General features: G+C 40.0%; 1 protein-coding gene across 2 annotated transcripts; it reads left to right on the top strand.

The window, feature by feature from the left end:
* Positions 1–11,736, top strand: LOC112151108 (coagulation factor XIII A chain). Of its 2 annotated transcripts, none has more exons than XM_024279781.2 (18): positions 1–289; positions 788–901; positions 987–1,089; positions 2,311–2,496; positions 2,720–2,968; positions 3,337–3,455; positions 3,531–3,638; positions 5,006–5,180; positions 5,607–5,745; positions 5,904–6,007; positions 6,478–6,566; positions 6,705–6,858; positions 6,936–7,045; positions 8,513–8,678; positions 8,758–8,912; positions 8,986–9,122; positions 9,699–9,804; positions 10,969–11,736. In XM_024279781.2, exons 2-18 carry the CDS (start codon positions 857–859, stop codon positions 11,002–11,004), a joined length of 2,181 nt encoding a protein of 726 aa, XP_024135549.1. In that variant the 5' UTR covers positions 1–289; positions 788–856; the 3' UTR covers positions 11,005–11,736. The 2 variants fall into 2 exon arrangements, with proteins under 2 accessions (XP_024135549.1, XP_024135548.1); XM_024279780.2 differs by having other exon boundaries at positions 824–901; positions 10,969–11,116.
* Positions 11,737–13,759: the final 2,023 nt, after the last annotated feature.

Here is a 13,759-nt window from a genome sequence, read left to right as displayed (position 1 = left end):
TGCTGGTTGGTTGGGTTTGGAGGCAGCAGATATGGGTGCTCCATCAAACGGGTCACGGTCAGGGTCACCTTGTCCCACACTATAAAGTTAAAAAAATGGGTAAAAACATATTTTGTTTTGATCATCTGGTTTGTGGAAAAGGAGGAAGTTGGTGTGAAAAGTGATGAAACCTGATCGTGAAAAGAGGAAGCTGCAGGGAATAAAAGCGCAGCTGCAGAACGTCTGAGCTTCATCTGATCAGATCAGAAACCCAGCGGACCGCTCTTCTCCTCTCCTCTTCATCACCGCAGTGAGTTTCCTCACCTTTCAACACAGATCCATAATGCCGTTTCTGCTGCACCTGAAACAGATTTACCTGTCAAATGTAGATGAAATTTTACCGCGAAATGCTTTAAAAAACTAGAGATTTTATTCAGTCATGCTGAAAGTTCTAATCTATTTCAGTTGAGTTTTTGGATCAAATTTTGACTCCTGTTGCATTTTATTTATAGTTATTAGCATGTCCCTGCAGTCGTAAACAACAAAATGTATGTTAAAAAAACAACCATTTGAAATTATTTTATTGTGTGTGTGAAAAAAACTCACTTTATATTTGATTCTGAGTCTCTGTTTGGAGGATTTTAGTGTATATTCAAAGAGTGCCATGTAATCAAATTAGCAAAGAAAATGGGATTGGTTAGAAAAAACTGTTTGTGTTATTTATAATCTCAATTAATCTGAATTTGTGAAACATTCCAATCAGTGTGTTGATCAGCCACTCATTGATCATGTTTTTCTCTTTCTCCAGAGCTCTGTCGTGTTCATCCGTGTGTTCTTTCTTTAGTTCCTATTTGTGCAACTTTTGACTCCTGCCACCATGAAGAGGGCCCAGCGGAACATGAGAGGCCGCTTCCCCCGCCCGGTGCGTGTTGCTATGGCGACACTGTCCTCGTCTCCCTCATCTCCAGCCCTCACTAAGGCGTGTCTGTGTCGTTTCCTGTTTCCAGGTGGCGACCTCCAACCTTCACCTGGACGACGAGGCTGATTACAGGGAGTTTGAGCCGTTTGAAGGGGAATTTGGCTTGTACCCTAGAGCGCCTTCAAACGATGGTAAGAACCCTTTAGTCGGGGGGGGGGCTGGGGCTGAGGAGCTGGAAGCATCTGCTGTCCCTGTAGACCAGGGGTGCCAAACTCAGTCGCACAAGGGGCCAAAATCCAGAACGCTTTAGGTCGCGAGAGGAGAGACATTTATTGAACTTTCTAAAACTGTATTGTTAAAACTTTAAACCGTAACTGTTTAACATTATTATGAACTAGATATATAGCATTACCTGTGATAATGCTAGTGTGAATGCTGTAAGCTGAATTTCGGACTGAATATGCTAGTGCTGATAGCTCAAAAGAGCTAAAGTTGAAAGCTGGAAACACTGAGGCTGATAGTCAGCTAATATATTAGCTAAATGCTTAAAAAAAACTTATGTTAGCAAAACAGCAAGCATTGTAGCTTAAAAAATAGCAAAACTTCAAAATATCCTTTAAAAAAAAACGGAAAAAGCCTAAATTAGCCAATCCAGCTAGCATGTAAATATTAGACTAACTCCAAAGCTGCCTAAAAAAACCTTTACAAAAAAAGGACCAAATTAGCCAAAACAGCTAGCATGTAGCCGGAAAAAATAGCTAAACTTCACAATAGCCTAAAAAATTGAAAAAAAGTAGATTAGCCTCTGAAGATGCTAGTGCTGATAGCTGAAGATGCTGAAGTTGATAACTAAAATAGCTGAAGCTGATAGCTGAAAACACTGTTGATAGCCAGCTAAAATATTAGCCTTACTCCAAATCAACATAAAGACACTTAAAAGAAAAGCTTAAATTAGCCAAAATAGCTAGCATGAAGCTAAAATATTAGCCAAACTCCAAACAGCAGAAAAAAACTATAGTGAATGCCAAAATAGTCCAAAAACTCTCAGATTGAAATTTTTTCAAAACTTTAAACCACAACTTTTTAACATAATTCTGAATAATAAAAAGGCAGGAATATTATTCCAGAATAAATCAACTTAAACCTTAAATAACTTTCAATATTTTACTCTCTATAAAAATATATTTTGTCAAAATTCTACAAGTTAGAAACAAACACAAGATAACATCAGGTCATTAATAACAATAAAATAAAATCCTCTGGAGGGCCGGATAGAATTACTCGGAGGGCCGGATCCGGCCCCCGGGCCTTGACTTTGAGGTGCGCTGTAGTCCATGTCACATTCAGCTGTGGGTTGGGAATTTTTTAGTTTTCATGGAGGAGCGTGTCTGAATGTAGCGTTTTCTGTCTAGATGGAAGTGCTCTGCAGGTGCTGACCATCGACATGCAGAAGGAGCGGAACGCCGGGAGCCACAACACCGCCGACTTCATCAACACACCGCTGCTGGTGGTCCGCCGCGGCCAAGAGTTCTCCATAGACATCACCTTCAACCGCCCACTGGCGCCACAAGATGATGTGCAGATCGAGTTCCTGATTGGTCAGTTCCCAAAGAAGGAAACCTTTATCTAAAGTTTCTGGTATTCTAAATAACTGTATAATAAATACACAAACATTTATAATAAATAACTGATAATTATCAAGTGTTTTTAGAACAGTAAGGAAATGTTTAAAAATGAATACATTTCTATGAACACTCACGAAGAGGGTCTCATCCAGGTACCAGCTGCTGTCTCTTCATCTTTGTTTCTTTCTCATTCCAGGGTCTGACCCAACCCCCCAGAAGAGGTCCCTGCAGATCGTGACTTTGGGCAACCGAGAGGGCGGCACCTGGAAGGGTCAGATCCTGGGGGTGCAGGGCGCTGTGACGACAGTCGGGATCACACCGGACACCCAGTCCATCGTGGGTTTGTATCGCACCTATGTGGCCATTGCCACCGGCGGCGGCATGCAGCGGACCCAGAAGGACCCCACCACCAACCTCTACCTGCTGTTCAACGCCTGGAGTCCAGGTGTGCTTCTGCTTTTGCCCCCTAGTGGTTGATAGGCGTACTGCAGACCCTGATGCCTCCCTGTTTGACACTTAGAGTTGAGAGTTGGATCGGGGGGGTTCAAATCATCACATGGTTTTTGAGTCCGACTGTGACTGGAGCTCAGTGCACCGTAAAGGGAGGAGCCAGATATGGATTTATGGCTCTCCTTAGGGATCCAAATCTTTTGGATCAGTTCATGTCAAAGATCCGTTCAAAAGACTGACTCTTTTTTCTATTTACTGACTTTTAAAAAGCTAGCCTGGAGTTTATTCTTTTAATCTAGGAAATAATTACAGGGAGAATTGATGGACTGAGATCTGGATCAAAATAATTACAATTGTTTGCAGATGACGATGTGTACTACCCTGATGATGCCGGGCGCTGGGAGTACGTCCTCAACTCAAGCGGTCACATCTACCAGGGTGCAGTGGGGTCTGTTTCTGAGCGCTACTGGGTTTACGGACAGGTGACTCCAAATACAAACCTCCTACATTCGAGTCAAGCGGCTTCTACTCACGCTTTATATTCTGTGTCTCTGTAGTTTGACAAGGGTGTTTTAGACGCCTGCATTTACATCATGGACTCTTGTCAGATGCCAATCCATGACCGAGGGGACATCATCAAAGTTGCCAGGAAGGCATCTGCCATGGTGAGAGGGTTAAACAATGACCCCTCCATGTACTGTGAACACGGGCAGGAGATTCTGACAACTACTGCAAATAATACTGAACTCCTCCATATTTGAGGGTGGTTATCTAAGAGAAAAAAATATATTTAAGAATTGTTAAAAAAAATCTTAGGCACACAACAGACAGTTAAGTGGCCTAGTGGTAGAGTGTCTACCTTTAGATTGGAAGGTCATTGTTTCAGATCCACAGCTAAGTCAGACCAATAACTTTTAAACCGGGACTTAATGTGTCAAGTGTTAAGAAAAAAAGATTCATAATTTGCAAACAAAAATATTTAATATTTGCTTTCAAAAACTTTTTTTGCATGTACAAACTTTGCTTTCAAAAACTTTTTGCAATTTCTTCTGTTGCTATTAACAGAATTCCAGCAATTACAAACTCATTTTTTGTTTTGAAAATTAAAAAAATATATATTTTTTTGATTTCAAACAATTGTAAGCATATCTTTTTTCTTTAGAAATGTTTTTGCGTTTGCAACTTTTGTTTTTACTTTCGAAAGCATTTTTGCGATTGCAGCTCAGATGTTTTTAGATGTGTTGTCCCTCATCTCACGAAATATATCAACGCAAAATCAAAGATGGGTGTAAGTGAGATGAGACACAACAAATCTATAATAATTTAGGGTATAATTGCAAAAATAAAAAAAAAATAAAAAAACGTTTGTAAATGCAAATATTAAATATTTTTATTTGCAAATTATGAATTTGTATTCGTAAAATTTTACTTTTTTTTACAATTTAGAACATTTTGATATCAAAACTGTGACTTTTGCTTGCAATATGGTGCCGCAAAAATCACTCCATCTTCGGCTCGTGACCTAAGGTGTGTTTTGGATTTTGCCCCCCTGTGCGATTGAGTTGGACACCCATGATTTAGAACATCTAAAACCAATTCACTCCGTTTAGTTCATTTGTGGCATTCTAATACACTGCTATGCTAGCTAGACTCAAAGTCCAGATCTTACAATCAAATCCAGCGCTGATTATTCTCATGAGGTCAATTTATCCTGTTTTTCAATAAAGGTCAACAAAAATGACTCACAGATCATGATGTGAACATTTTTTATGTAATCCCCAATAATGAGTCGTGACACAACCCTGTATTGTATCCTTGCTGGGCACCAGCACATGAGACCCAGACGTTGTCCTTGTGGATACATAGTTAGGCAGTAGCGTGAAGAGTCCTGCCCAAGGAGCCATCCTGGATTTACCCTAGAAGTTGAACTCTGATTTACCGCGTGCCACTCCTGTACTTAGCTAACCGAACCATCCCACTGCTGTCTTTTAAAAGACATGTCAAGCATACAAACAGCTGTCTTTTCCCACAGATGAACTCCCAGGATGACAACGGGGTGTTGGTTGGGAACTGGAGTGATGACTTTTCCATGGGAACGCCTCCAACTGCTTGGACTGGCAGCACCAAAATCCTTCAGGATTACTTAGGCCAGGGAATCCCCGTCTGCTATGCTCAGTGTTGGGTGTTTGCCGGAGTCCTGTGTTCATGTGAGGACGCACACTGATACACTGATCAAACACAAGAGAGACACAGAAAAAAATAGAAGCGAAACATTGATCAAGCTAATCTGTTTTCTACTTATAAAAGTTATGAGGAGGTGCAGCCAAGAAAGGATGCTCTTTTTTCTTGAGAATCTTTTACTCGACATGATCAGTTGTTACTTCAAGTAAACTCCCACCTGACCTGCACCAGCTGATAAATATAATGAGAAGTGTTCCTTAGTTTCCCTGAGAAGAAAGACAAAATAACCAAACTGAAGAAGGGATAACTCAAAAGAATGAGCCGCATGGTGGAGCGCACAGAAGACCAAACACAGGAAGTCGTGATGATGAACATTATGTACCCTGATGACTGTGGAAGAACCATGAACCTGCACTCAAAGTGTGTGCTTGCATCCCTCCCTGTCCCTGCAGTCATGAGAAGCATAGGAATTCCATGCAGGGTCATCACCAATTTCAACTCGGCCCACGACAACACAGGGAACCTGAAGACCGAGCTCATCTTCAAGCCGGACGGCACACCGGACAGACGCAACACCAGGGACTCCATCTGGTCAGTTCAGAAGACTCTCTCCAGGGAATGAACCTTTTCTTGGGTTGATTTTTCAACACTATAAAACATCATTGCAGATCATTGTGACATCATTTTGACTTGTGTGTGATTTGAAAAGTACTATTGGGTGGGAGGTGTGCTGACTTGCCCCTCTGCAGGAACTACCACTGCTGGTGTGAAGCCTTCATGAAGCGCCCTGACCTGCCACCAAAGTACTCCGGATGGCAGGTGGTGGACGCCACACCGCAGGAGACCAGTGACGGTACAGATCTATTCACTGTCAACGCCACTTTCAGTGCCAGTCAGCAGGTGGAGCACAAATCCACTTGCAAAGAAAGGTTCCACATGCAACTATTCTTGTCAAACTAATCAACAAAATCCAGTTGATTTTCAAAATAAAAGATTTCCATCTCACAAAAGAAAAAAAGTGTATAATTTATTAGTTCTTCTGTGGACGCACACCTGTCCGCGGCCCGGTGGTTGGAGACCACTGTTGTATAGTACCAATGTATACTGTCGTACCAATTTATAACTGTTGTATAGTACAGATGGATGGTTGTTGAATGGTACAGGTAGATAGATGATTGTTGTGTGGTAAATGTGGATGGCTGTTTTAAGACATGTAGACGATTGTTGTATAGTACAAATAGAGTAATATTTACAGTATGGTGATGGGGTGATTGCCGTATAGATTGTAGATGATTGTTCTTGTGAATTTTTCTTTCTCTGAAGGATATTTTCGATGTGGTCCCGCTCCTGTCATCGCACTCAAGGATGGTGAATTGAACCACCAGTTTGACTGCAGATTTGCATTTGCTGAGGTAAGAAAAACTAACAATCCTGTCTCTATTCGTTTAAACTAAGTTGATCCAAAAAAAAAAAGAACTTTTTTCATTTTCATTTTTCAATTTGAAATTTAAAAAAAGAACTGCATTTGTCTCTTACTTGGTTTCTTTTAGGTGAACAGTGACATCGTCTATATAAAGATGGATCGCTATGGCAACATGAACGTCTTTAACACAGACAAAACCTCGGTTGGAGCTCAAATCCTCACTAAAGCTGTGGGCACCAATGGGATGGAGGACATCACACATACCTACAAGTACCCTGAAGGTATACCTGACCGAGTAACGGGGAACCTTGATTCTCGGGGAGGATGGTAAAACACTGGTGTGTGTGGCTAATTGCAGGAAGTAATGAGAACAACAATACCATGAGTCAGGCGGAGCAGTTCGGCCTGGAGAGGGACAACTCAGAGATGCCGGAAAGCAAGCTGTCAGCCTCAATCACTGTTGATCCAGTAAGACATTCGTTCTGAAGAACTAAAACTGGACCACCCCGTCGTGGTTGTCAACATCTGGTATTTTTCCCTTTACTCTGCATTTACTAGTTGGAATAGTTGAATTCAGGCTTTGATTGACTAAACACATGGAAGTAGAGAGTAGCATTCAGCAGGTGTGGGGTAGCTTAAGGAGGGCATGATGGTAGGACCTGCAGTTTGGTTGAGTTGATGGAACTGCCACAGATAACAGCAACAATGTGAGTGGTGAACACTCAGCAGCTGTCTTTCTCCAAACCCTTTTTGTTAAAATAAAGGGTCAGCACGTGTTCTCAGAACATACTGAAGTTTTTGCCATGTCCTATAAGAAATGTTAGTGACGATAATACTTATGTGCTGGTGAAGATTTAACTACAAAGTTTATTGTGTGATTGCTTAGTGAGTGCTCCTTTCAAACGTTTTTCAGCACGTAAAAACTCCATCACTTTCAGCGATTTCAGCAATCTTGGTGTCAAAACGTTCACCTCGTTCAGGACATTACTGGTTGTAGTTTTAGTATTTATAAACTTTAGAGCATTTGAAATATTGAGCAAAATATGCAACATAATGAATGAATGAATGATAAAATGCTCAAATCCATCAAAAACTTAGTGCACTTTCACCTAAAGAGACCATCCAAACTTCAACAATCTTCAGCAATAACTGTGTTTTTTAGGGTAATTTGACATTTAGCTTTTATTTTTGCAACATGTTAGCTATGTTGGCATATAAACAAACATTGTTTTAGGCTAATTTGGTATTTAGCTAAAATTTTAGCATTATGCTAGCTGTTTTGGCAAAATTAGACTTTTTTCTCCTGCTTTATGGTCCGACTTTTAAATGTAGCTAATATTTTAGTATTATGCTAGCTGGGTTTTTTTTTCTCTTTTTTTTCAAAATTCAATATTTTTTTTTTTGTTTTTGTTTTTTTTGTTTTTCTTTTTTACTTATTTGGCGTTTAGCTAATATTTTATCATTATAATATCAGTTTTGGCAAAATTAGACATTTTTCAGGTTTTAAGCTAACTTGGCATTTAGCTAATATTTTTCTTTATACTGCCTGTTTCTTTTTTTGCAAAATTAGATATTTTTCTGTTTTTTAAGACTAACTTGGAATTTAGCTATTTAGCATTATGCTAGCTGTTTTGGCAAAATTTTAATTCTTTTCTTGCTTTTTTTCTCTTTTTTGTGGCTAATTTGGGATTTAGCCAATATTTCAGCAAGCTTTAAGCTTTAGCATTTTCCGTAATCAACTCTAGCATCCTCAGCAGCCACATTCAGCTTACAGCATTCACACTAGCATTATCGCAGGTAATACTATACATCTAGTTCATAAATATGCAGAAAAGTTGCAGCAGGGGGTAATGCTATGCATCTAGTTTCATTTGTTTCTTAGGAAAACAAAAACGTTTTCAGAGGAAAAGTCTGTCCTTGCATTTGTCCTTGCAGTGTCAACTGGGTGATACTGTGAAGGTCACAGTGACCTTCAAAAACCAGAACCAGGTGGACAAAATGATCAAAGCCCACCTGGAAGTGTCTGCTGTTTTCTACACCGGAGTCGTGCTGGACGAATTCAAAGTGGAGGATTTCAGCATTTACACAGCAGCTTTTCAGAGTAGGATTACCAAAACTATTCCAATGGTGGGTTTTTAAAAAGTCTTTAAAGCAGCTGAAGTGTACATGTTTACTTGCAGGTAACTCTGCTGTGTTTGAGGTCACGCCTCAGGAGTACATGCCTCACCTGGGCGCTAAAATGTCCTTGCACTTTGTCATCACTGGAAAAACAGAAGACGAGAATGTGTCTGATGTCAAAGTGATCTACCTGAAGCCCCCTCCTCTCATTGTGCAGGTAGAGAATCTTAAGCTGAATCTGAATCCCCCCCCCACCTACATTTAGCCCTGATTGTTTCCTCTCGCTTCAGCTGAGCGGCACTCCTCAGGTGAACCAGCAAATGTTTGTGACGGTGTACTTCAAGAACCCCCTCAACATGTCTCTGTACAACGCCCGGCTGGTCATGGAGGGCGCGGCGCTTCTGGACCACAGGGAGTTTAAGTACAGGTAAACCTGGCATCCAAACGTCTTTCAGCTACTCAAATTATTTCAGGTGTAGAAACACTTAACTATTTCAGAAGTTTTGATCTAACTTTAAACTGTTTTTCCTTTTGTTTTTTTGCTCTCAGTCATTTCATGAGAATGAATAAAGAAACTTTTGAATCCACTGGCAGCTGAGGAAACTTTCAGTCGACTTCTAACTACTTACTTTCATTTTTTCTGGTTCTCAGCTTCAGCTGAATCATTATGGTTCATAATCACAGCCACTTTGAGACTTATTGAGTAGTGGCAATTCTCTTCAAGTTACGTCTGTTCTGCTCAGAAACCTACAGAAGCTGCAAACGGCCTACCTCACTTTTTTTATTTTCAGTTTTTTCATGCTAGTGACATCTATTATCTTGTTTTTTTTCTTGTGATAACGAGATAATAGATGTCATTAGAATATTTTAGCATCACTTTGACAAACTGAGACATCTAAACTCTAGAACATCCAGAAGAAGGTCTATAAACAAAGTCCCGAGTCAGCAGGACATCATTGTTCTCACACACCTTCTTCAGGACAGTGTGACCTCTGTGTTTCAGCGTCATCGGACCAAACATGGAGATCTCCCAGAAGGTGGCCTTCAGACCGCAGAAGCCCGGCTGGAGGAGCATCGTGGCTGTTCTTGACTGCCAGAACCTGACGGAGGTAACGCCATCCTCGGGCGGTGGGGGGGACATTGTATTATGCTGTGGAGGCCTCACGCTACATGTGTCAGAGTCACGGCCCGGGGGCCGGATCCGGCCCTCTGGGTAATTCTATCCGGCCCTCCAGATCATTTTATTTTATTGTTCTTAATGACCAGATGTTATCTTGTTCTTATTTCTAACTTGTATAATTTTGACAAAACATATTTTTATGGAGAGTAAAATATTGAAAGTTATTTAAGGTTTAAGTTGATTTATACTGGAATAATATTCCTGCCTTTTTATAATTTTATATATATATTTTATAATTCATAATTTTGACATTTACAAAGATTTTTTAAGCCATTTTGGAGTTTAGCTAACATTTCAGCGACATGCTAGCTCTTTTGGGCAATTTAGCTTTTCTTTATTAAGTTTTTTTAGGCTGTTTTGAGTTTGGCCAGTATTTACACACTAGTTGTTTTTGCTTGATTTAGGCTTTTTTGTTTGTTTCTTTGTTTTTTAGGCTATTTTCAAGTTTGTATATTTTTTCGGCTACATGCTAGCTGTTTGGCTAACCTAATTTTGTTTTTTTTGTTAGTTTTTCTTTTGGCTAATTTGGCATTTAGCTAATATTGTAGCAGGCAATCAGCTTCACCATTTTCAGCTAATAATTTCAGCATCTTCAGTGTCCAAATTCATCTTACAGCATTCACACTAGAATTATCACAGGTAATGATATATATCTAGTTCATAACTATGTTCAAAAGTTACAGTTTTAAAGTTTTTAAAATCTTAATTTTAGTGTGTTCAATAAATGTTTATCCTGTTCAACCAGTGACCCGAGGTGTGTTTTGGGTTTTTACCTCCTGTGTGATTCAGTTTGACACTCCTGCCTTAAACTATCCAAAAATGCTGGTATCCGGGTTTGCAGGGAAGTGTGCACGTCAACATGCATGTTCACATGTTTGATATTTGTCTAATTCTGACTGGTAAACCATCAGGTTAACATTTTTTTTTTTTACCTAAGATGTAGCAGCAGAAGGGGGCGGGGTTTGAGGCCAACGCCCCAAAAAGGCCGGCCTGCCTGTCCTCCTGCTACTCTAGCTGTGCTTTAGCTTCACAGCCAGACATGAACCTCCTGTTTTGAGCTGAAGGTTTATTCATTTGAGTCTTTTCCCTTCAGGTCACAGGAAAAGTGGACGTCAAGATTATGCCATGAGGCTCAGACCTTCACCTGCTGCTTCCAGACCACGGTGGAGCTCCTTCATCTCCTCGTGTGATCTTACTTCCTAGAAAAGATCTGAAAACAAATCTGATTGTTTCCCCACAGACTTGGAGGCTCTTTAACCTTTAGACACATCTCCAGGATTAAAGTGGATTAAGTGTTATGACGCAGTAAAAGCAGAGTAACGTGTCACCTGACCACAGGAGCACACCGTCATCAGCAAAACTGAACAACTGAAACCACTTCCCACATCGACGAAAAACGTAACGCCCGGAACCCTGACAGAATTTGGAATTACTGACCTAAAAATACCCTCAACTAAAACCTGTTACAGATTTTTATCCAGAAACGTGTTGGAAAGGATTGAAAAATCTATTCCATTTGACAGAATCATTAAATACACATTTATGATTTATTCATTGAATTAAAAGTTCAATATTTTAATTGATCTTTAAATCTGCAGATAAACAAAGAAAAAGGACATTTTTGAGTATTCTAAAGTGGAATTATGAGGAGAAGTAGCATTATTACTTTAATGAAGTCAATTTTGGTTAAAAAGTCTAAACATGTTCTCAAACGTCGAGAGATTCCCTCTAAATCCTCCAGTCTGTGTGGAAACGTCATCAATAACAACAAAACAATCCGACTGTTAACGTGATTTTTCTCTAAACCTTTTCTGCTGTTTTCACTGCTGTTTACTAACAATAAAGCAAATTCAAAGACAAACATTTTCTCATGTCTTCATTTAAAAAAAATCACAATTTTCCTGTTGAAATGATATAAAAATGTTAAACCTTTTTTTGAAAACATTAATTATAATCCATTTTATTAGCACAACATCAAAAATACTTTTTATTAAAATATAGTTTTACGGAAGATAGTACAAAAAGTGCTGTTAGATCAGGAAAATAAATCATCACTTGGAGTTTCCCTTGCATCCTTCATCCAGAGCTGCTCTGACATTTCTGGATCCTGAGTCATGGGGAAAGCTAAAGAGCTGTCAAAAGATCTACGGGAAAAGGTAACTGAACTGTACAAAACAGGAAACGGATATAAGAAGATATCCAAGGAGCTGAGAATACAAGCCGACAAGTCGATGTTTCCAGATGTACAATAAGGAGACACCTGAAGAAATTCAGAAATAATTTTCTTCGTTCAAATTACCACAAAATATCTGGCTTACAACAGGAGGAAAAGTCAACAAGGATTATGATGAAAATAATAATACTTTTTACATTTTACTTCCTTTTTACACAGATAGGCAGTAAGTCAGACCTGTTCCCGGTGCATGTTGGACTCCGGCAGGGCTGTCCTTTATCTCCGGTTCTGTTCATAGTCTTTATGGACAGAATTTCTAGGAGCAGCCAGGGGCTGGAGGGGATTTGGTTTGGACACCACAGGATTTCATCTCTGCTCTTTGCAGATTATGTTGTTTTGTTAGCTTCATCAATCCAGAACCTCCAGCATGTATTGGAGCTGGGATGAGGGTCAGCACCGCTAAGTCTGAGGCCATGGTTCTGGACCGGAGAAAAGTTTGTCCTCTCTGAGTGCTCCTGCCTCAGGTGGAGGAGTTTAAATATCTTGGGGTCTTGTTCACGAGTGATGGAAGATCAGAGTGTGAGATCGACAGATGGATTGGAGCGTCGTCCACCATTTTTCGGTCGCTGTACCGGTCCGTTGTGGTGAAAAGAGAGCTGAGCCAGAAAGCAAAGCTCTCAATTTACCGGTCGATCTTCGTTCCAGTACTCACCTATGGTCATGAGCTCTGGGTCGTGACCGAAAGAACGAGATCCCGACTACAAGCGGCTGAAACGAGTTTTCTCCGTAGGGTGGCTGGACGCTCCCTTAGAGATAGGAGGAGGAGCTCAGTCACCTGGAGGGAGAGAGAGCTCGGAGTAGGGTTCTCTCCGAGGAGCTGGAGGAAGTGACCGGGGAGAGGGAAGTCTGGGGAACTTTTCTTAGACTGCTGCCCCCATGACCCGGTCCAGAAGATGAATGAATAGATGGATGCAGATTATCCTGCATGTTTGGTGTTTTGACCGAACCCTTGTGCCCTCTTATGGGGTCCAGACCCTTATATTGTTGTGTGATGATTTACGTTTGTTACTAATGAAGTTTATTCAATAAGAGACCATATTTTATTTTGCTTTAACTGACTTTAAAGAGCAATTTTTGTTAATAACAGGTTTGCATGTTTACATTTTTAATATAATTTGTTTACATAAAAATGACAATTATATCACTTTCACCTACAAAGGTCTCATAGCTGAGTAGTCATCCTTTTATTTTTATTTTACTTGATTTCCATTTTGCTTAAATGACAGAAAAATACTGTATTTTTTATTGTCCTTTTTCAACTTTGAGCACCTGCCCTTCAAACATCCTGCGCACGAACCTGCTGCTCCATCTACTGGTGAAATATAAAACAGCCTTTTAGAACGCTTGTCTAATCTGGATCAAAATCAACTTAAGAGAAGATTTTTTTATCAATTCAGGCTGCACAGTAGGGCAGCCACAATTAGTCCACTAATCAACTATTAAAATAGTCGACGATCAATTTAATAGTCGATTAGTCGTTGCTTTATATTACTTTATATTATATGGGAAAGTGTCTATTCGCACCACAAGCAGGTCTGTTCGCACATAATTTTTGAAAAAGTTTTTTCTTAGTCGCACAGACCCAGAGTAAAAGGTTAAGGTCAGGATTATGGTTAGGGTTAAACAAGCCAATGTTTCCTGAGTGCTGCTG

The sequence above is a fragment of the Oryzias melastigma genome, linkage group LG20 (assembly GCF_002922805.2).
Source record: "Oryzias melastigma strain HK-1 linkage group LG20, ASM292280v2, whole genome shotgun sequence".
Classification (NCBI taxonomy): domain Eukaryota; kingdom Metazoa; phylum Chordata; class Actinopteri; order Beloniformes; family Adrianichthyidae; genus Oryzias; species Oryzias melastigma.
This window is presented reverse-complemented; position numbering and strand designations above follow the sequence as displayed.

Excerpts from the sequence above, each read along its gene's own strand:
- LOC112151108 (XM_024279781.2), top strand. The coding sequence starts at position 857 with ATGAAGAGGGCCCAGCGGAACATGAGAGGCCGCTTCCCCCGCCCG. Across the intron at positions 5,181-5,606 it reads TGCCGGAGTCCTGTGTTCAT|TCATGAGAAGCATAGGAATT; the intron begins GTGAGGACGCAC and ends CTGTCCCTGCAG. Across the intron at positions 6,567-6,704 it reads GCAGATTTGCATTTGCTGAG|GTGAACAGTGACATCGTCTA; the intron begins GTAAGAAAAACT and ends GGTTTCTTTTAG.